Source organism: Elephantulus edwardii, unplaced genomic scaffold (genome assembly GCF_000299155.1).
Source record: "Elephantulus edwardii isolate Elephantulus edwardi_28Jun2011 unplaced genomic scaffold, EleEdw1.0 scaffold00243, whole genome shotgun sequence".
Classification (NCBI taxonomy): domain Eukaryota; kingdom Metazoa; phylum Chordata; class Mammalia; order Macroscelidea; family Macroscelididae; genus Elephantulus; species Elephantulus edwardii.
In genome coordinates this window covers 3,593,692-3,614,681 of record NW_006399993.1, presented here as the reverse complement: position 1 = coordinate 3,614,681, position 20,990 = coordinate 3,593,692, and the positions used below count along the sequence as shown (strand labels likewise).

General features: G+C 48.7%; 2 protein-coding genes across 4 annotated transcripts in view; one reads left to right on the top strand and one right to left on the bottom strand.

Moving 5' to 3' along the window:
* Window positions 1–12,292, top strand: part of RNF220 (ring finger protein 220) — a 359,333-nt gene extending 347,041 nt beyond the window's left edge. The window contains exons 9-15 of one of the 3 annotated variants that reach the window (XM_006899007.1): window positions 3,463–3,559; window positions 3,751–3,837; window positions 3,953–4,008; window positions 4,139–4,217; window positions 10,274–10,382; window positions 10,511–10,585; window positions 11,321–12,292. In XM_006899007.1, coding sequence (XP_006899069.1) covers window positions 3,463–3,559; window positions 3,751–3,837; window positions 3,953–4,008; window positions 4,139–4,217; window positions 10,274–10,382; window positions 10,511–10,585; window positions 11,321–11,392 — 575 coding nt within the window. In that variant the 3' untranslated portion in view covers window positions 11,393–12,292. The remainder of the gene's footprint in view (window positions 1–3,462; window positions 3,560–3,750; window positions 3,838–3,952; window positions 4,009–4,138; window positions 4,218–10,273; window positions 10,383–10,510; window positions 10,586–11,320) is intronic. The other 2 variants (XM_006899006.1, XM_006899008.1) reach the window with 2 other exon arrangements.
* Window positions 12,293–14,725: 2,433 nt separating this feature from the next.
* On the bottom strand, window positions 14,726–20,231 carry TMEM53 (transmembrane protein 53). The gene is given in 3 exon segments (XM_006903618.1): window positions 14,726–14,761; window positions 14,763–15,419; window positions 20,118–20,231. Coding segments are annotated over 2 exon segments (657 nt in total). The 5' UTR covers window positions 15,384–15,419; window positions 20,118–20,231.
* Between the last annotated feature and the right edge of the window lie 759 nt (window positions 20,232–20,990).

Sequence of the window (20,990 nt, the reverse complement as noted above, 5' to 3'; positions counted from 1 at the left end):
TTAACACTGATTTCCTCTCCCCCTTTCCTCAGTGGCCCAGGAAGAAATGAGTTTATGGGCAAGGAGTCATTTTTCTAAAATTGAGATTTGTTTATAATTTCTGCACTTCACCTTCTCTCTCTATTTAGTGCTCATTTGGAAAGAATGGGAGTTTTGCTTTGCTCTACTTCCACAGGACAGGGCAGTTCCGGCACCTGCTTGACTGGCATCATAAGCCATCAGATTTCCTTTCCTAACTGTCAGTATGTTTTGGAGGTTGGAGAGAGCCCTAGAAAGAGGGCTTCCCTGGTGACTGAAGTTTGCTTTGAGTCATGTTTAAGGCCCTGGGGCTTGAGCCCCTCCCCTGGATAGCAGCAGCAGGAGGAGCAGCTTGCCTGTTATCCTGTAGCCACATGGAACAGGAGCCAGAGCCTTGGAAGGAAGCTCTATGTGCCATCTTGCCTTTGAGTACTGGCTTGGGATACACCAGCAGCTGAGAACATAAAATGACTGTGGAGCCTTCTTCTCCAAGGGGGAGGGAGGGGAGAACAAGCTGGCGGGGGCGCTATCTGCATAAAACGGCTTTATGGCCATTTCTTTTTATTATGATTCTGCCAGAAGTCAGCAAGTGACATTTCATTAAGAAAATAAAGTTTAATGCGCTGGGAAGGAGGTTGGAACAGGCTGGGGCAGCACAAGAGTGAAATTGGTGGCAGCAGCCTGTTCTGAACACCTGTCAGGCAGGAAGAGGCTCTGAACATCTGTCTCTATTGGAGCAAGGGGTCAGAGTCTCAGGCCACTACTCAGACCAGAGGCAGAAAGGCCTTTTCCTTGGAAAATAAGATATGTCATGCTCTAGCCTGCCTGGCTGGTCTTAAAAAGAACGTTGTACCCTGAGAGGTTCAACGAGCTAACCAGCCTCAGCCGACCTCCTGGCACAGGACTCCCTAAAATAGTGTTGGCAGCATCTGATCAGTACTGTTGTGGTGAGCTGTGTGGCATCTGCTGTGGACCTGGGCAGTTCAGTGCTGCATGATGCTAGGATCACAGCTGTGACTCAGACTTGAGACCCATCTTGGAAGCCTCAGTCTTATGAAGGACAATGATGGTAATAAATGTGATCCTGAAAGGACATCAGAATCTGGACACATGCCAAGGAAGGGACACCTATGTATAAAATACCTGGAGAATGCTCATCTACCATCCAGAGTGAGGACCAGATCTTGAAACTTTGTTCATAACCAAGACTTCTATGTAATTTGTTCTAGTTGATTTTCTAGATCCCCAGATATGTTTTGTATATACATAAAAATCACCTTGAGATTGTGTTAATGTAGATTCTGATTTCAGCATTAATCTGGAGTGGAAATCCAACTTTTCAGAAAGAAATGAACCTGTTCAGTCTTATTTATGACACCAAACCAGGGGATGAAGGATGGCTGGAAGTATTTCAAAATGCAGTTGCATAAGAACACCTTAAGTTAATACTAGATGGCATGTTTGAGCAGAGTCATATTTGAAAAGTGGGCAGGTATTTGCTTGCAGACCTAAAAGTGACTGTGCTAGGCAGAATACACAGGTCTGAAGGACATCATAGCAAGAGAACATACATAGAATTGAGGAATCCATGATAGCTTCATCCCACAGAGGTTTGGTTGAGGGGTGATAAGCAGTAAGACTGCAGTAGATGGGACCTTTAGGCCTAGAAGTTGGACCTTTCCTGGCAGCTTTCAGGTGTCTTTGCTGTGTTCTGCCATGTGGGCTCAGGAGTGAGGTCGGGATTCTCTGTGTTGCTTTTAATCCCCTTCCAGGCTGAGCAGAGAATGGAGGCAGGCTGCTGAACTGCATATGCTTGGGGAAGGGGGGTTGGCAGGGATTTGGGGCACAGGCTATAAGTGAACCTGATAGCTACATTCTGATTGATGGCGGAGTTTGTCTCCCAAACTGTCAGTGGGTTTATAGAGGTGCCACTCACCCATAAGGCGGGAATTGCTTGTCAGGACACCTGGCCGTAAGCAGGAGACAGAGCTGTAACTTGGTGTTTTCTCAGCTTAATGGCCCTACTGCTGACCTGCCTGCTGCCTTAAGTTTGTTGGTGCCTCGGCTTAGTGGGAAAATGAGAACTGTCAGGGAGGGTGTGGAGCCAGGCAATTCTAGTTTCTTTCTCTAGTGCTTCCTACCCCCAGGATGGTCAGAACCTTTCTGCAACTAAAGACCAGAAAGGTAGCAGGGAGAGATCAGGAGAAATTACTACAATAAAAAGCTTTGAAATGGGCTTAAAAGATGGAGGGAGAATGTTCCAGTTGGACTGAGTAACATAAAGGTCTAAGAGCAGGGCATAAAGATTATGTCTGAGGTACAGTAAGCAGTCTGTCTGACCATACATGCAGTGAAAGAGGGAAAGAATCAGAGTGGAGAAGTAATGCAGCAATGAATGTACAGAAATCTAAAATGTAGATATTTATGAACATTAATTTTAAAAAAAAGTTGAGAAGTAGCATCTAAGTCTCAATAGATCAGGCTGAGGAGCCTGGCTAGTCACAACTGTTCATGAACAGGAACCTGATACAATTTTTTTTTGGATGGAGCAAAGAAGGGCCAGAACTATATGGATGAGAGAACAGAATTAGAAAGACAGAATGGGAAGGAAGGAGGCAAAATGTGGGTCCTGACCCTGGATAGTAGGAATAGTGTTCCTGGGAGTTGGAGAAGGTGAATGGGCCTAGTGTAACCGTAACACTTCCCCCTCCCCCAGTAACTGAATCTACTTGTGGCTTTGCCTCAATTTAACCTGCCTCAGTTTAACCTGGCTGCCTTTTTGGACTTCTTTGAGAAGCAGGTGTGCCTGCCTAGCCGCCTTGCTTGTCCCTTCCTAATCCCTTTATAACTGCACTTGTCCAGGAATCTGGGCTGAGTTGAGGTGGAGATGAATAATTAATGTCAGGCGCTTCAGACACCAAATATTTGAACAGCTGCCTGGTGTTTTTGCTGGCAAGGACCTGGCGGCCAAAATGAGGGCGTTGGCTGGGGGGTCTCACAGTACGGTTCTGACTAGCCATAGGCAGCTTGTTCTTTCTCTGATGGATTTCTCAGTCTGGACTGAAAAATAGGGGGAGGCCCTGCTCTTGAATGGGGTTAACCTTTTAGACCTGAATTTCTCTGTCCTCTTCCTGTTCTTCCCTGACATGCAGTGAGATGTGCAGCAGACCCGGGCCTAGAGGTTTCTTGAGGCCCTTACATAGGGGTTAGGTTATGTGGGGCTATTTGCAGCAGCAGACAGCGGCAGAGAAGGATGAGATGAGTTGTGCCATGTGAAATGGACTAAAATATCAGTCTGTTACCTTACTCTACACATCCCAAGCTTGAATATCTTATCTCCCTGAATCTTACCTGATACTAAACCTTACCCCTTCCTGACAGCAAAAGGGGCACCCTTGGGCTACTTGTTGGTTCCTGGCCCTCCTCACACCCTGCTTCCCACAGGCTCTGGCTTCGTCATGTGCAGCGGCAAAGAGAACCCGGATAGTGATGCTGACTTGGATGTAGATGGAGATGACACTCTGGAGTATGGGAAGCCACAGTATCCTTGGGCCACTGTGGGAATTTGGGGAGGCCAAAGAGAACAAGCAAAGTAGCTAGTACCTCTAGTACTTGACACCCTACCCTGAGGCCAGAGTCCCATAACTTTGGCACATGGAGCCCAAGCCTTCCTCAGAAATCAGCCCTCATGGCCTGCAAACTAGGATCCATTATCCTTGACCACCATGCCAGGTACACAGAAGCCGATGTCATCCCTTGTACAGGCGAGGAACCTGGTGAAGCCAAGGAGAGAGAGGCACTCCGGGGTGCAGTTCTAAAGCAAGTGTTGGCACAGGCTTGGCTGGGTGGGGTAGAGGGATAGAAATCCCTGAGCCTGGTTTTTATCCAGCACCACCCCACCTAACTTCACTTCCCCCCCCTTCTCTTCCTCTAGTGGTGGCCCTCCCAGCACACGCATCACACCTGAGTTCTCTAAGTGGGCAAGTGATGGTAAGTTCTGCCCTAGGTCAGGAATAATGGGAGAGAGGGTGTCCCAGGACGATGGTGCTAACTCATGCCCAGCCCCTCACCTGTGCTGCCCAGTCTGGCCAGCATGTGAGTTGCCCCTCTGTTCCTGCAGAGATGCCTTCCACCAGCAATGGTGAGAGCAGCAAACAGGAAGCGATGCAGAAGACCTGCAAGAATAGCGACATCGAAAAGTGAGTATGAGTGGGCAGGGAGAGGCCCTTTGCAAGCAGAAGGACCTGCTGCCAGGGCTTCTGGCCTCTCCTGAGTGTGGCTTAGTCTTGCAGCCCTGGGCACACAGCCGGCAGAGGGGCCCAGCTGGTGCTAAGCATGACTCTGTGAATTGATCGCTGGGCCATGGCCCCGGGAGCCTTGGAGGGAGGAGTAGTCAGCCTGCCTGCTGCCTGCCTGCCTGCCCGCTACGGCGGCTTCCACCCGGGGAATGTGATGTATGGCCGCCCAGCCCAGCCGGCGCACTTGATTCATCTCCAGTTTCTGTTTCTTAATCGGGAGCTAAATTGGTTTCATTTTTCTTGTCCCGGGTGGCGCTTGCAATGGTTTTTAGGCAGCAGCATTGGGTCTCATCACTTGTGGTAGGAATTTTTGGCCTGGGTTCTCTGGCAGGGGAGTAGGATCCATTAGCACTTCACCTAGAGCGAGGCAGTCTCTGGCCTGGATGCCCAGGAACTACAAGGACTTTTCAACTGGGCACCATACTCCCTTTTTCAGAAGCCCATGTAAGGCCAGTTCTAACCCCAGGAGGTGGCATTGCCCACTCTAGGCTCCTTGGAGCAACTGTCGTTGGCCATTGCTTACCTGCCTATACAAACATCTGGTCTCCTCCACTGGAAGCTAGGTGGCCTGGGGTTAAAAGGCAGCTTCTTCATCCCAGGGCCAGTGTTCCATCTTGCCTTCTGCCAGCTGAGTGGATTGCAGGCCGGTGCAGGGCCGGGTCGGTGGCCCAGGGTCACCTCCCATTTGTTTCCCTCCATTTTGTGTTGTCATAAATTCATTCCAGCCCGTTGTGGTTGATCAGTTTATCTCGGCCGGGGCCACGAGTGCTGCTGGCATGATGTATGGGCCGCGGCGCAGGGCCCGGCTGCCCATGAATCACCGCAGCTGCTCCGTGTCAGCGCCGGAGCGGGCCGCACGGGTTCGGTGCAACCAGCTTGGGATGGGGGGGAGGAATGACGTATGGATGTTTATTTAATAATTCTCTCCTACTCCAGCTGAGCGGGGCAGGCGGGGCCATAAGGGGCGCCCACCCTCGTCTGGAGGGGCGGCTCATAAATCAGAAAGACAAGATCATTAATCAGGGATGGCGCCTGAGGGGGAGGTGGGGGCCAGAGCCAGTGGCCAACCATTGAAGCTACTACCCACCCTAGGCTGGGAGAGTCAAGATTCCTATCCCACCTGTGTGAGCACAGGCATAGATGGGCGGGGCTACCTGGACAAGGTGGCGATCAGTCAAGGAGAAATCTCCCTCCATTAGGTCCAGATCTGCCAAAATTGGGGCTCTCAGTCTCATGACTCCTCCCCTTATACGCAGGGAGACCTAATTTCCTAATCGAGGAGAAGGGAAAGGCAAGAAGCCAGCCTTCCTCCAGGAAGCCGCTTGTGTCCTGCAGGGGCCCAGGTAGGGATGGGTTGCAGACACAAGCTTGTTTGTGCTTATGAATCTGTAGTGAATAGTGTAACATCATCTTCACCACATCTGTGAAACTTTGACTATGTTGTTAAGTGCCGTCAAGTGGCTTACTTTCACTATAGATTAGTAAATAAGCACAAGTAAATCCATGATTACCTGGCTTAACTGGGCACTACTCTGATTCTGTAGGAAGGTGCTGTGAGGTTGAATCTAGAAGCAGAATTATTGATATGGTGGGGGGAAACCGGGTGACTCTTCACTATCGATCAGTAAGTGAGCTTGTGCTCACCTTGCTTGCTTATTCACTAGGCCCATGACTAGCTAGCTCCCGACCAACTTGGATCAGGAACTGCCGGGTTGGGTCTTTCATCAGAGCTCAGATTAGAGAGGCCAGGTGTGCACTTAGCAAATCTGGAGTTGTGAAATTCACTGTGGCCTTAGAAGTGAGTCCTGGTGGCCCAGTGGTTAAGTGCTTAGCTGCTAACCAAAAACTTGGTTAACCAGGCACTCTGCAGAAGAAAGATGTGGCAGTCTGCTTCTGTAAAGATGTACAACCTTGGGAACCCGTGTGGTTCCCAAGTCCTACAGAGTTGGAATGAACTTGACAGCAGTGGATGTTGGGGAAACTTCAAATTCTTGAGGTAGAGTGGGAAGTGTCTTCATTCTCTTCTGGCCCCATCCCTTTGGACTTTGTAACTATACCTCATTCTTTGGTTTGGAGTTTGGAGATTATTTTTCTGCTCTGGCATGGACTGCCAGCTCCAGACCTTAGATCATCTTTGAAATAACCCCTTCCCCTCATCCAAGTCCCAGTTTGTCCCTGGAGGGAGTGGGAACATAGCTCCTCAGTCTTGTCTCCTGTCAGCAGTCCAGATGCAGATGACACACACATGCCTTTGGGAAAAATTCCAGAGAAGGAGCCAGCTCTGTAGCTGCCTATTAAGAGGGTGGGCAAGAAGGTTTCAGAACTGAAAGTCTGATGGGAGGAGGTGGCATTCGGGGCTTTCTTGGCTTCCCTGGAGAGAGGCAAGGCAGAGAAAATGGTGTATCTGTGAACATCCCTGATATCAAGGGAGCTCTGGTGGCCTAGTGGTAAGAAACTGAGCTGTAATCTCAAATGCATGCAGTTCAAATCCACCAGCTGCTCCATGAAAAAAAGATGGACCGTCTACTCCTGTGCAGTTTACTGTCTCTTAAAACCCACTGGAGGGTCAGCTGTGGGTTGGATCCAATTTGATGGTACACAACAACCCACCACCGTTAGGAGAGAGGTCAGAGATGAAAGTTTGTTGGTGTCCATGAAATTTGACCACTCTCTTTTCTGCCTTTCCCCATTCCCATCATTATTACTTATATCCAGCAATGAGATAATCTATAAGCATTCCAGCTTTATGAGCCAGTTTTCTCATTCAAGTGGACAGAACAAGTCACCACCCCCAGGAGACTAATGAGCTTAAACTATACCTCTCATGACTGGGCAGTGGCCTTCACCCCTAATTTGGTCTGTTTTTCTTAATCCACAACTCTTACCCTTCCATACCCCTCTTCCAACATCCTTATTAACATGAAATTGTAAGATACACAGTTCAGTTCAGTTCCTAATTGTGCCACTTGAGGTCCCTCCATATACAGCTTCCTTTCTCACTGGAGCAACTTTGGCTTACTTACAAATGAGCCAGATGATCTTTATTACTGTTCTTTCTCTGCCTGAGAACGTGTCTCCTCCAAGGTATATTCTAATGGCTTGGAATTAACACTCTTGGAATCAGTCTGCCAAGGTTTGAATCCTTTCTATACTCTGTGTAGACTTTGAGCAGGTACTGAATGTTTCATACATAGTAGAATATTCTAATAGGACTTTTTTGAGCTGTAAATAATATTTCCATCAAGTCAGAATTAACTCATAGCTTGACCCTCCAGCAAGTTTTCAAAGCTGTAAATGAAGTGAGAGGCGATTGCTCATCTTTCTCCCAGTGAGTTGCTGGTGGATTCTAACCACCAGAGGGGCTTGGCCTTTGGGTTAACAGTGCAACTCAATATGGACTAGGCCACTGGAGCCCCCTTACCAATCCCTTCTTGTGTGACTTTGAGTCAGAACTGACCCATAGCTGATCCTCCAGTAGGTTTTCACAAACAGGAGTAAATTGGACAAGAGATGGCCCATCCTTCTCCTGCAAAGTAGCTGATATATTCAGACTGTTTGCAGGTTCGAACTGTGTGCCTTTGGGGTTGCAGTGTGGTTTCTTAGCACTAGGCCACCAGAGCTCCCTTAGTACCAACCAAAACCAAACTCATTATTGAGTCAATTCCAACTCATCACCACCCTATAGGATAGAGTAGAAGTATCTCATAGGATTTTCAAGGGTATAGATAATTTATCCCCACAAAGTAACTGATGAGCTTGAACCACTGGCCTTTTGGCTGGTAAGCAAGAGTTTAACCACTGCCATAGGGCTCTGATACCTCCGTACAGTCCCTGGCATTTTGTATGTGTCAGTAAGTTTTAACATTTTACTTGTTTTCTCATCACTATTAACCCCTAAGGCCCATCTCCACTACCATCTTTTGTATGACGGGAAGTCAGTTTTCTCCCACTCTCGTGAGCACTTGGACCCTTTGTTCCCTAATTTTAGAAGAGGTGATGAGAGCCATTCCTTCAGAGAGTCCTAGCTAATCCATGCTTGGCTTAGCAGCCAGTGAATCCTTGGGAAGTTATAGGAACCTTACTTGTACAGGGCTTAGACAACATCTGGTGGGCCCAGGGGGAAATCACAGGCTCCTTTGGCCTGTTACCCAGGGACCTCAGTTATATGGAACTTGACTAGTCTCTACAGTCTCACCTAGCCTTTCCCTCCTGGGTGAATTGGCTCCCCCAGCCCCCAACTCCCTTTTGATTTTAAAGTGATTATGTGAAAGTTCATGAAGCAAATAGGTTTTCCATTAAACTATTCATACATTTTAATTTTTTTTTTAAATAACATTGAAATAGCCCACAGTAAACTCATACTTTTCCCACTTCCTCCCTGTAATTATCATTTTCATTGATCCTTCTATTCTACCCTCTTCCTGCCTCTGGGCTTTATCTTTAGACAAATGGCTGCTTTTACCCCTTATAGGGTTGGTCATTCCAAGCATGCCTCCCTGATGTTACAGTTGACCCTATAAGCTGTCTATTGTTTGACTAAAGGTTGAAGGGTGACTAAGGGCTATCAGCTTAGTGATTCCATCAGTCTCATTGGAACTAAAAAGCCTGGCCATTTTTGCTTCTGACTTTTGTTGTACATTCTCTCTCTATTCACATGTGTCATCACACACTAGATTGCTAGCATGGGTATGTCCATAAGTAAATACTAGTTAGGTGAACAGCCTGCCCTTAGGGAACTCAGTCTAGCAGACGAGACAAAGACACTTCAGAATGCAATACTGTCACTTTACAGTGGTGTTAGCACAGGGTGCTGTAAGAGCACAGAATGGACAGCCACCAATTGTGTTGCTAGCTGGCAGGGTTGGAAGATTCTTGGGAGGAGGTGGTAACCTAGGCCTGAGTGGAGGCACAGCTAGTTAAGAGATGGAGCAATCCAAGCAGAGGAAGCAGAAAATGCAAAGGCCTAGAGTGGGAACAGTGCTGTGTGGGGGCTTATAATAGTTGAGTGTGCTTAAAGCACAAATAAGGAGCTCTGGTTATATCGTATTTAACTTGTCACTGCTACTTGAAAGGTGAACAGTTCAAATCCACTTGCCACTCAGAAAACTGAGTATTCTCCTATAAAGATTTATAATCTTGGAAACTCTATTGAGGGTTGCTATAAGTTGAGATTTTGGTATGGACTTGGTGGCAGTGAGTTCATTTGGGTTTGGAGTATGAGAGATCTGGCAGGGTGGTGAAGGATGCTGCTGGCATGGCCCAGACAGGTGGGCCTTGTAAGCCTTGCTAAGGAGGTGGGTAGAGTTTTACTTTAGGCATGCCACTAAAATATTGGAAGAAGAAGTGATCAGATTTGCATTTTAAAATGCAAATTCTAAGGGGACCTCTGGTGACAAGAAGCTGCCCTGCAATCCCAGAGGCACACAGTTTGAATCCACCAGATGCTCTGCTGGAGAAGGTGGGGCAGTCTCCTCCTGTACCAGATGGATCCAATTTGACGGTACACACACAAAATAATAAGTTTTTTTAAAAAAAATGCAAAATTCTAACTGCTAGGGCAGGGAAACTGAGATGATGGTCGTGAAGGCACAGAGGCTATTGGAAGGTTAGCGAGGTAACCTGTAGATAAAATTATTAGTCATTAGATTAGGTTCATGGGTAGAAAGATATGTAGGAGATAGATGGCAGGTTTTGGATGTTTAAGGTGACTGAGGATGGTTCCCAGGTATCTGGTTTAAAAATTCACAGGGATTGAGATTGTATGAAAAACTGAGAGGCAGGAGTCCATTTCTGGGATGTGGAGTTTGCAAAATTAGCCTCTCTGCAGAGTGGGAGGGCAAGAAGGATGTCTAGGAGACATACATGTCCATGTCGTTCTGGAATTTAAAGGAGGTGTGGGCTATAAATTCAGATTGGGGATTCCAGGCAGCTGCACAGCTATGGCGTCTTCTTTACAGAATCACTGAAGATTCAGCTGTGACGACATTTGAAGCCCTGAAGGCTCGGGTCAGGGAGCTTGAACGGCAGCTATCTCGTGGGGACCGTTATAAATGCCTCATCTGCATGGTGAGTATGTAGGGGTGCCCTTGGTCAGAACAAGCACAGTGTCTCCCATGCCTCAGTGCCTCCTGGGGTTAGAGAAGGTTTCTGGGCTTTGAAGGGTGGGCCAACCTTCTCTGCCTACTCCTCCCTAGGACTCATATTCGATGCCTCTGACGTCCATCCAGTGTTGGCACGTGCACTGTGAAGAATGCTGGCTTCGGACCCTGGTGAGGTGGCATGGCTTGATGGGCTCGGGAGGGAGTGGCTGTTTTAAGCACTGCCTGCCTTCTTGTGCTAAAGCCCTGCTTTTGACAGGTGGTGGGAGGAGGAGTATAAAACAAAGCCAGAAGCAAGGATATTTATTTCTTAATACACATACCACACCCCACACCCCCACCTAGCTTACAGCATTCCTGTCCCACCCTCAGCTTATTAAATTCTCCCCCTTTGTGGGTTCACTTTCTCTTCCCTGCCCGCACCCCCAGGGGGCTTTACTCTATCACACACATTGGTGAGACCCCAGCTCCAGAGGCTGGTTGTGGGGAAGCAGGACTCAGACCTCAGCCCCTCCCGTTACAAAGCTCCTTCTGCTCCTGCCCGTTCTTCACTCAGGAGCAGCCATTAAAATGTCGCCCGGAGACAGCAATAAAAGGCCCGGACGTGGGCTCTGTGTCCTGATCAAAGGCCGTGTGTAATCTCGTTAGGGCCGCGGCAGCCACAGCTGGACCCAGCCTTGTTCTCATTACTGGGGCTCCCGCTGCGGGGCTGGCCAGGCGGTTTGATCCTGGCGTCCCCCCAACACAAGAGCATGCCTGCCTGCTCGCAGAGGCTGCCTATGCTCCTTCAGCCTGGGCTGAGAGGACCAAAGGCCCAACGCATTGATGTGTCTGTAGGCCCAGGTGCTCACATGCAAACCTGTGGCATGCTGTATATAACCCAGGCCTTCCCTGCTCTCCCTACAGGGTGCCAAGAAGCTCTGCCCTCAGTGCAACACTATCACAGCACCTGGAGACCTGCGGAGGATCTACTTGTGAGCTAACTACCCCCAGCAGGCCTTGCCTCAGGCAGCCCCACCTGCCCCCAGACTCTGTGACAGTGACCCTCCTCCCTTGTACATACTTGCACACAGGTGCCCCATGTACATACACACACTCACACTCTTATTACACTCACACATATACACAGGGCTCTGGAGCCAGAGTGGAGACTGAGAGCCAGGCCTGCTGCAGGCTCCCACCAGGATTGGGGACCACACTTGTTCCAGGCTGTTCCCAAGGTGGAGCAGGGAGTAGGGGAGCAAGGCTCCTGAAAACTAGCTTCCATGCTGACAGATGGACAGACATGCAAACACCAGACTGAAGCACATGTAATATAGACTGTGTATGTTTACAATGTTGTGTATAAATGGAACATCTCCTTTTCTTCCGCCCCACCCTTCTTCCTTTGGTTGTACGATTTTCTTAAGAACACCTGAAGCAGTGCCACCTTCAGGGCTGGCTGGGGGCTCGGCCCATCCATCTCTTTGGGTGCCTGCCTTCCCCTCCCATGGTGTCCTTCCCCCTCCCATGTGCTCGGTGTTCAGTGGTGTATATTTCTTCTCCCAGATATGGGGCACGTGCCCCGAGGGACATGATCTTCTCCTTAGTCTTAGCTCATGGGGCTCTTTGTAAGGAGTTGGGGGAAGGGACAGGAGATGGAAACCGAGCAGAAGAAGCAGGGGCTAATAACAGGGTTGGGTGAGGGTGCTCCTGGCTGCCCAGCCTTCAGTCAAGAACTGTTCCTGGGGTTAGAGCTGCTGTTTCCAGGAAATCTCCCCCTACCTCTCCTGTGGGCCCCATGGTGTGATGCTGTGTCTGTATATTCTATACAAAGGTACTTGTCCTTTCCCTTTGTAAACTACGTTTGACATGGATTAAACCAATATAAATAGCTGATGTCTGTGCGTGTGTGTGTGTGGGAAGGTAGATGGAATTGGACAAAGCAGTAAAGGGGTTAATCCTGGCAGCATGTGAGGAGACACTTGCTGTGGTGTGTAAAGTTAGGTAGAGCTGGTCTGATGAGGGGCCCTGGAGCTCTCTCAGGCTGGGTTGGGGGTGGGAGGTCTCCGCTCCTGGCTATTGATGGGTAGGGGCTCCAGGTTAATTCCTTATCGATGCAGAATCGTCAGCTCATTAATCACAGAAGAGGTCAGAGCTTGGGGGTACAGAAGGGATGCAAGATCAGTCCCCCAACTTAGGTCAGTAGCAGCTCCAACCTTGGGAGAAAACAGAAGCTCCAGGCCTCTCCGTTTCTCATCCCCTGAAATGTGCCAGGGTCTAAAATGGTGTTGCCACCTCAGCTCCCCATGGTGTCGGCTGCTGCTGCTGCTGCTGCTGCTGCTGCTGCTGCTGCTGCATCCTAGTGCCCAACAGCCCTATGTAGCTCCTGCCTTGATCTTCAAATGGAAATGGTAGCTGTCCTTATTAGTAGAGAATGGCTCTGGAAGGATACAGGGGCTGGGCACCAAGGGGCACTCTGTCAGATCCTTCACCCCCCAGTCAGAACCTTCTTTGCTCCCAGTGCCAGTGAGGTAGGTCATCTTATATGCCTCTCAGATGCTCAGCGCTGTAGATGAATCCTCACCTGCAACCGAAAGCTGTTTCAATAACAAATATTTGCCTGCAATTGAAGGTACTAGAGTCTCCATGACTCCAGGTACCTTTCCTGTACACATTCTCACACAGGCTCAAGCCCTTATCCCAGATACCTGCTGCCTCTAGATGCTCAGCAGTGTGTACTACAGAACTAAGTGAGTACAGTTAGCACCTCCTGCCTCTCCCTTTGCACCCAGGTAAGAATGCGCACAGAAGACAGATCACTCTTCTGTGATGCCCAGAGAAGGCGCTTCACGCCTCATGCCTGCTTGTTTGCTGTTTACTGTCATCCAGTTGAGCAAGACTTATTTATAATGACCTTATGAACAAAAGGCCTGAAGCCTTTCTATAATTATTGTCATTTCTCCATAGTTTGCAGATGCATGTCATTTAGGAAGTGGATGCCACTGTTACTTCCAAACTTGAATCAGTCTTGGAGTTCCACCAAACATTGCCCACGATGGCACCAAAAACCCTGAATACAAGGCCCTAGAATGCAAGGAAATGGATGTGACCTCTGAACACTAGAAATAAGACTGAATAAAAGATAAGGGCAAGACAGAGGAGGCTCTTGAATATCTCCTTCCCATCAGGCTGGCTCTCCCCTACCATGGGCTCAGTAGGCCCTTGATGGTTGCTTACTCCCACCCTGGGGGCCACATGTTCTTTAATGGAGAGCATTAACCCAAAGTGAGGGCATTCCACTGGGCCCGCCCTGTGTGGGATCTTTGAGTGCTCAGGACACAGGCAACAGTGCCACCTGTTGGCCACTGCTAGGAATGCAACCACCCAGCATAGATTGGCTGCAGCCGTGTGGAGACTCCAAAGGGCTGATGCAGATAGCACTTGGCTCTGGTGATGAAGAGTTCATCATCTTTGAATGTACTGGGAATCCGCTTCCATCACCCCACACCCAATTCTAGAACTTTCCTAGCCATCTCCATTACTGCCTGCTAAACTTTGAAAATCCAATCCTCTCACCTTGGTCAAAAAACTTGCCACCACAGTAAGTTCATTTAATCAAATATTTATTGAATATCTGCTGTGCTCTGGCATGTGCTGCTGTCATCTGTAGAATTACAGATGATCAAGAGCTATAAGGCTGCTGTTTTAATGCACCCCTAGTCGGTAAGGGTTCCAGAGTCAGCCTGTTACAGCACTGCTGCTTCCCTGCTCTCTGTTCCATATGCCTAATATGATCCAGTGACTTCCTAATAAATGCTGATGGACTGGGGCAAGCCCCAAACCTCTATACCCTCAGCTTCTCACTTTGCTTCTACTTCAGATTCCCTGGCAGTGAGGGCAAAGATGACAATCACTGTCAAGTGAGATTCGTGGGGCTAGATTCTGCAGCTTTGCCTTTCAGGGGCCCTGGAGCACCAATAACGGCCCCTGCCCCCAGCCTGATCCTGTCCTCTGGTACCTTCCAGAAATTACCTTCAGAGAATCTGAAGTCAACTTTTCCTCAACCTTCCTCCCCCTTTGGTAGCCCTTCATAGCTTTAAGGCCACAGGGATCAGTGACCTGACATGGACTTGCTGGAAAGCAGCTGACAGCAAGGTTCCCACAAAGACATCCAAGGTGTTCCCAATCCTTAGAATCCTAGGGTAGGCAGACTACCAGTAGTCCTCTGGGACAGGCCCATGAGAATTTCCCATTTTGAGGGCCACAGTCCCAGAGGACCACAGGGAATTAAACCAGAAGAGGGTCCCATGATGTGTGCTGTGGGAAGTGTTAGGCATTTATTTTTGGTGCAGAAGTGAGGCAGGGAACCTCAGCAGTGGGCACAGCTATGCATGAAGTCGACACAAAGCCTTGTGTAGTAAGTAGGGTAGTCGCGGAGGTGGCTGACGTGTGCAGATGACACAAAGTCCACAGAGTGCACCAGGACCTGGTGTGCCTGGCGTGCTTCCACCATGCGTTCCACATCTCTGGCCAGGACCACCTCGTCAGCCCGTGAGTAGAGGTACAGCTCAGGCCAGCGAGAAGCTGAGTCCTGTAACCTATCATAGAAGTGGGTGTGGAAGAGGGCAGTGACTGGAGCAAGCAGGATATGGAACAGGACTGCCACCAGGGCGAAGGCCACCAGGAGCAGCAGGCGCAGGACAGCAGGCCGGTGCTCCAGGACGGCTGCGAGGGCCCGCAGAGCCCCCACCAAGTTGCTATCACCAGGGCCGCTGTCAAAGATGGTGCCCACCACGTGCAGGTGGCAGAAGCGCTGATTGGTGAGGAGGAGCTCCAGCATGTAGCGGTACAGCATGACGCCGGCATTGCTGAAGACATGGAAGAGCAGGGGCTCCTTTTCAATCTCATAATCAAAGAGGAGCTCAAGCAGCTTCTGGGCCAAAACACGAAGTGAAGGGATACCCAGGGACTCGGAGAAGAAGACCATGTGCCATGGGGCTGTGTATCGGATCACGATGCAGCCCTGGGGAGAGGAGAGAATCCTGGTCTGTCCTCAGGGATAGCAACCAGATGGGTTAGAAGCTGGTCAGAGGGCCCCAGCTTCCACAGGGCCCACAGGCATTACTTCAGCCTTCACCACTTCACTGTTCTCAGGCATTCCAGAAGTGGAAGGCATAGCCAAGGCCCATTCTTGGAATAATTATTTCATGCTGCCAAGTTCCCTCAGCCTGGGAAAGTATTTGAGGCCTGGGGCCCACAGGATGCTTTGAAGACACTCCAAGGGTAATCAGAAGGAAGTCTCACTTTCGTTCTTTGTCTCCCACATCTTGGGGCCTAGGGAGCCTTTCTAAAAACCTTGTACCTTCGTCTGCCTGACTCTTGCACATTTATACCATCAGTACTTGTCTTCTCCCTGCTGCAACAACTCTGATCTGCACTTCCCTACAAGTCAATGCCTCCATTAAGCTCAACACTTTGAGATACAGACTGCAGACCCTGGCCTGACCACCAGCAACCACTTCTGAGCCAGGCCTGCATCACAACTCTGGTCACTGAGTCCTCACAAGACTAATACCCAAGTCTGACTGGTTCCAAAGTCTAGAATCACTCCTCCAACTTGCTCTGAAATTCCAAATACTATAAACAAGCTTATTCTTCAAATTCTAAAATTTTAGCCCAAATCCGTTTCTGTGTTCCAGTGCCCCATTCATGTCTCTCTCTGACCTGTCAGGAAGGGAGCCAAACATTAATTGCCTGTAATTTACCTGATCAGATTGTCAGGAGGAGTTGTGAGTTGGGTTTAATTCCTAATACCACTACTTGCTACCAGTATAGAAAAGAGCAATTTATTTCACCTTTTTGAATCTCAATTTCTTCATCTCTATATTGAAGTAACACTCATCTCATGGTGGTGGAAATGACATGGAAAAACTATTCCTTCAAGTGCCAAAAGCAGCACTTAACACAATTATAATTTTTTTTACACAAAAATTATTAACCAAAAGCAGCAGTAATTAGTGGTGGCAGTTCTGATAGCCCTGCAATACCTAAGTATCCTCCCAGGGACTCTTGAGGAAAGGGTCTCCAATATTCCCTGACCCTTAGCAGTGGGATATTTTACACAGTGCTCTGCTCTACTCTTTCCAGAGGAATGTGGACCGTCTTTCCACTCACCCTCTCCAGCCTACACACAGCATTGCCACCACACACAGCACTCCTGGGACTAAACAAAGCCCACCTACCTCACATCCTGTAAGTGCAGACATATGTGGACCCATCACCCATCAGCATCCATTTTACCAACTGCAGAGCACACATTAAAAAAGCATACATCCACTAACCTATACATCCATAGGCACGTCCAGCATGGGAGAAGTACACACTTGCATATTGCACAAACTTCAACAACACCAACACACACCCTCCCTCCTTTTCCTTTTCCCTCTCCCTCTTTCTTCCCCTCTCCCTCTCCCCCTCTCCCCCCAGCACTCATGTGTAGAACTACTTGTTGGAACACAGAGAAAATCAGCAATTCCTGTAAACAAACCATCTATGACGCCATACACTGTCCTCCGAGCAAAGGCACCCAGATGGCACTACAGCAGTCCCCATGAATGGGCACATACATACCAGGCTTCCCTCGAGGCTTCCCTATCCACCACCCCAACCCCAGTCTGGGTGCATTCCAGTCTCGGCTTCCACTGCCCCAGCCTACCACTCCCTGCATCAGATCCCACCACCTTCAAGCCAGCCATCTCACCATCTCTACACACATTTGGTTCCAGGACAAGGCCCTACTCCTCCAACTCTCCTCTACCTATTTCCAGCCTTCTCCTCTCCAGATTCCTACTCAAACAAGTCTCACCAAAAAGCTCGACCGTCATGCTGTATTCTCTTCTGATACAGGGTTCACTCTTTTCATCTTCCTAGACAAACTTCCAGGTAGAATTCTGATACTCACATGCTCCACTTCACCCAACTTTTCCAGTCTAACTTCTGCCAGACTCCCTTTGGCACTACTCTTGCCCAGAACTCTCAAGTTCTCATTACAATTCAAAACTAACTGACACCTTTCAGCAGCATCTGAGATCATGTACTCCTTGAAATAGTTCCATGCAGCCTGGGCTCTTCAATGAATCAGTGTTGGGAAGGAAGTTGTTAGGTGTCATCAAGTCAATTTCTACTCATAGCAACCTCATGAACAGACCTGAGCCTACCCTCTCCTGCATGACCCTCACCATCTCTGACATTGAGCCTACTGTTAAAAGTCACTGTGTCAATCCATCTTGTTGGGAGTCTTCCTCTCTTTCTCTTTCCCAGAATGATGGGAAGGAAGAGACAGCTCAGAATCTGTAAATGGCTTGCTTAATGCTTCTTTCTATAAAGGTTACAGCCTTGGAAACCTCCTGGTGCTGTGCTGCTTGTAGTGTCACTATGAGTGGAAATCAACTTGATAGCAAGAGATTTTTTTTGTTAAGGAACAAAATAACCAAATGCAAGGTGTGGTCTGGGATTAGATCCTGGGGCTTGGGCAGAGCAGCTCTAAGACACTTTAGAGACAGTGGAGAATCTGAATATAGATAGAAAATTAGATGAGAGGAAAATTTACTAACATGGGAGGGTGAAAAACGCAGGATACAAAAGAGTATACTCAGTAGATCTCTGTTGTTGCTAAGTGCTGTCGTGTCAAGCACAACTCCTAGCAACCCTCTGAACAGAAGACCTGAACCCTGTGCCATCCTCGCACATTAGAGCCACTGTGGCAGTTACTGTGTCAGTCCACCTGGTTGAGGGTCTTCTCTCCTTCGCCGACCCTCCACCCTTCCCAGCATCATGTCCCTCTCCAGGGAATGGCCCCTCTTAGCAACATGCTAAAGTAGGTGAGGCAAAGCCTCATCATTCTTGCCTCCAAAGCACTCCGGCTCCACCCTCTCCGGGACATATCTATTTGTTCTCTTGGCCGTCCATGGGATGTTCAGTGCTCTTCTCCCAACACCAGATACACATATATATACACAAACAGGAAGAAGAGCTAGAGGGATATATGCTAAAGAGTAAAGAGAAGTAATCTACCACAAGTGGGAGAATGTAGAGTGTTATTTTTCTCTTAAATAATAAAGTATTGGGAGTTCTGACCTGGGAAAAAACTTTTTTCACAGCCATCCTGCTTTCTTTACTGGTAGGTAACGGCATGCCCTTCCTTTCCGAGTCTACCTCCTCCTCTCTTTTGTCTTCTGCCGCACTTTCTTTACTCACTCCCTACACAATGGCCCATTTCCCAAAGACTCTGTGGATTCTGTCACACACTCCTGGACTTCTTGTCCATCTGTGCACACTTCCCTTCATCTATGGGACCCTCTTTTCCCTCCATTCTTTATTCCCCTCCTCTATTACTCTCTCTCTGGGAAAACTGCCCTAGTCAGAAGCTTAGACATTCTCTGGGACCCCCTCTTTATCACTCAGCCCCACACTCACTTGCTCATTAAACTGCCATCCCACCTCCTAATAATAAGCTCCTCAGGCTATCAATATTTTCCTGCTTGCATTACCCACCCTAAGGTCCTGGCCACACTCTGTCCTGCAACCTCTCCTGACTCAATTCCCTCTCTCCAGTTGTGGCCCTTTCAATCCTTTACCTTCTCTATGTGGAGGGGTTTTCAAAAGCATAAATTTAACACAACACGACACCCTTTGCTTAATCCCCAGCCTCATCTCTTAACCCCTGGTGATTTTTTTCATCCTCTGTTCTAATCACACCCAATTACTGCTTTTCACCTGCCTGCCCTCAGAGATCTTTGTCTAGTCAAGCCCAGACAAAAAAACTTAGCTCATGGTTAAAATTCAGAATAGCTGAAACTACTGCAGAATAAGGCAACCTGTAAAGGTGATACTGGAGGAACTTGTTGGTTAGAGGGAGGCCTCACTCTCAAAACATTTCCCCCTAACTCTATTCTCACTCTCACTCCATGGTAGGACACAGATATGTTCAGTGTTAGGCATGAGAGAAGCTGCCAGGGTAGACGTGGGGGTGGGTACTGGAACTGCCAGGCAGCAGCTGACCATTACCCCAAGTGATTCTCACTCCTCCTCAGTCCAGGGCTTCCAGCTGGTGGTTACTGCTGTTTGCATGGATGCCCCTACAGCAAGCTACTGTGGAGAGGTCTGGAGTGAGGAGGGAAGGATGTCCAGGCTAGAGGCCAAAGATGTGAAAAGGTAAGCAGGCCCTCCTCAGCATTCTCCAGTTACCACTATTCTACATCTGAGTCTTGATGAAGCCTGAGAAGAAGCATGAACCCCTCAAGTCTGGATCACTTTTCTAAAAGAAACTTATACTTTGGGAATATGGAAGGTCTCACGGTCAACCCAAAACAGAAACTCATCTGGTCCGAGGAGAAAGTCCTGGTAGTAGAGGCTGTCCCCAGTACACCCAGGCTCCTGATGCCTCGAGATGCACTATCCAGCCAACAGGGACTCCACAACTGGGGAGCACATCAAGGCTGCACTGCCCACTGTGGAACTGAGAGAGGAAGGAAGGGAAGCTAAAGAATCCTTGTGGCTGTATTATCGTCCCCCCAGGCTGCTCTTGGTGCCATTCCCACATGAGTGGTCAGCCTTTGCTGCATGCCAGAGGTGATGCCAGCCACAAGTTGAGAGTTCTCTCTAAGCTGACACAGATGGCAGGGTCCCAGCTCTCAGGGCACCCACATGCTGCTGTACTCACCCGTTTATGGTAGATGGCGCTGTACTTGGCAAGATTCTTGTCAGAGCAGCCACCCCAGCCCAAGAGAATCACCACAGGTTGTCGAGTCCCTGCCTCCTTCTTCTGTTGCTCTGGGCTGCTCTCTGAAACACAGATACACACAGACTGTCAGGCGTCCAACTGGGTTGGGGATGACTGGCCAACCCTGGGCCAGCACCAGTCTGGCTGCTGGCAGGCAACCAATGAACACCAAACCTATTCATCCTGCAAATCCCTGGGCCCCAGCACCCAAAGAACACCTTCCCTAGTCCCTCTGTCCTAGCTGGCCTTCTACTGACCTGTCAGGAGGTACTTGGAAGTCACTGAAAAACCAACAAGTGCACCGCTGGCAGCTCAAAGATGCAGCCAAGGTGAGAACTGAGCACTCTCCATGATATTCCACCTTCCAGTCTAGGAGTCAGCAAACTTACTACCTGTGGGTCAAACCCAGCCTACTGCCTGTTGCTATGTGGCCTGCAAAAACATTTCAAAATGTTTCAAAAGAATATTTCATGACATATGAAAATTGTACGAAATTCAAATTGAGTGTCCATGTTATTAGAACATAGCCACGTCCACACATTCATGCAACATGACGGCCCAGGGCCTGGCAGTGTGTGTTCTGCTGGACATAGGGTCGCTGTGAGCCAGAAGCAAGTTGATGGCACTTGACAAAAACCAACATGGCTGCTTTCACATCAAAACAGCAGAGTTGAGTAGTGGCAACAGAGGCTGTATGATTTGCAAAGCCTAAAATATTACTGTTAGAACAACATATGGGAAAAAAGTTTTTAAAAGGATAAACAGAACCATTAAGCTGAGGGGGGCAAAACAGACTATGGCACGTACTAAAAC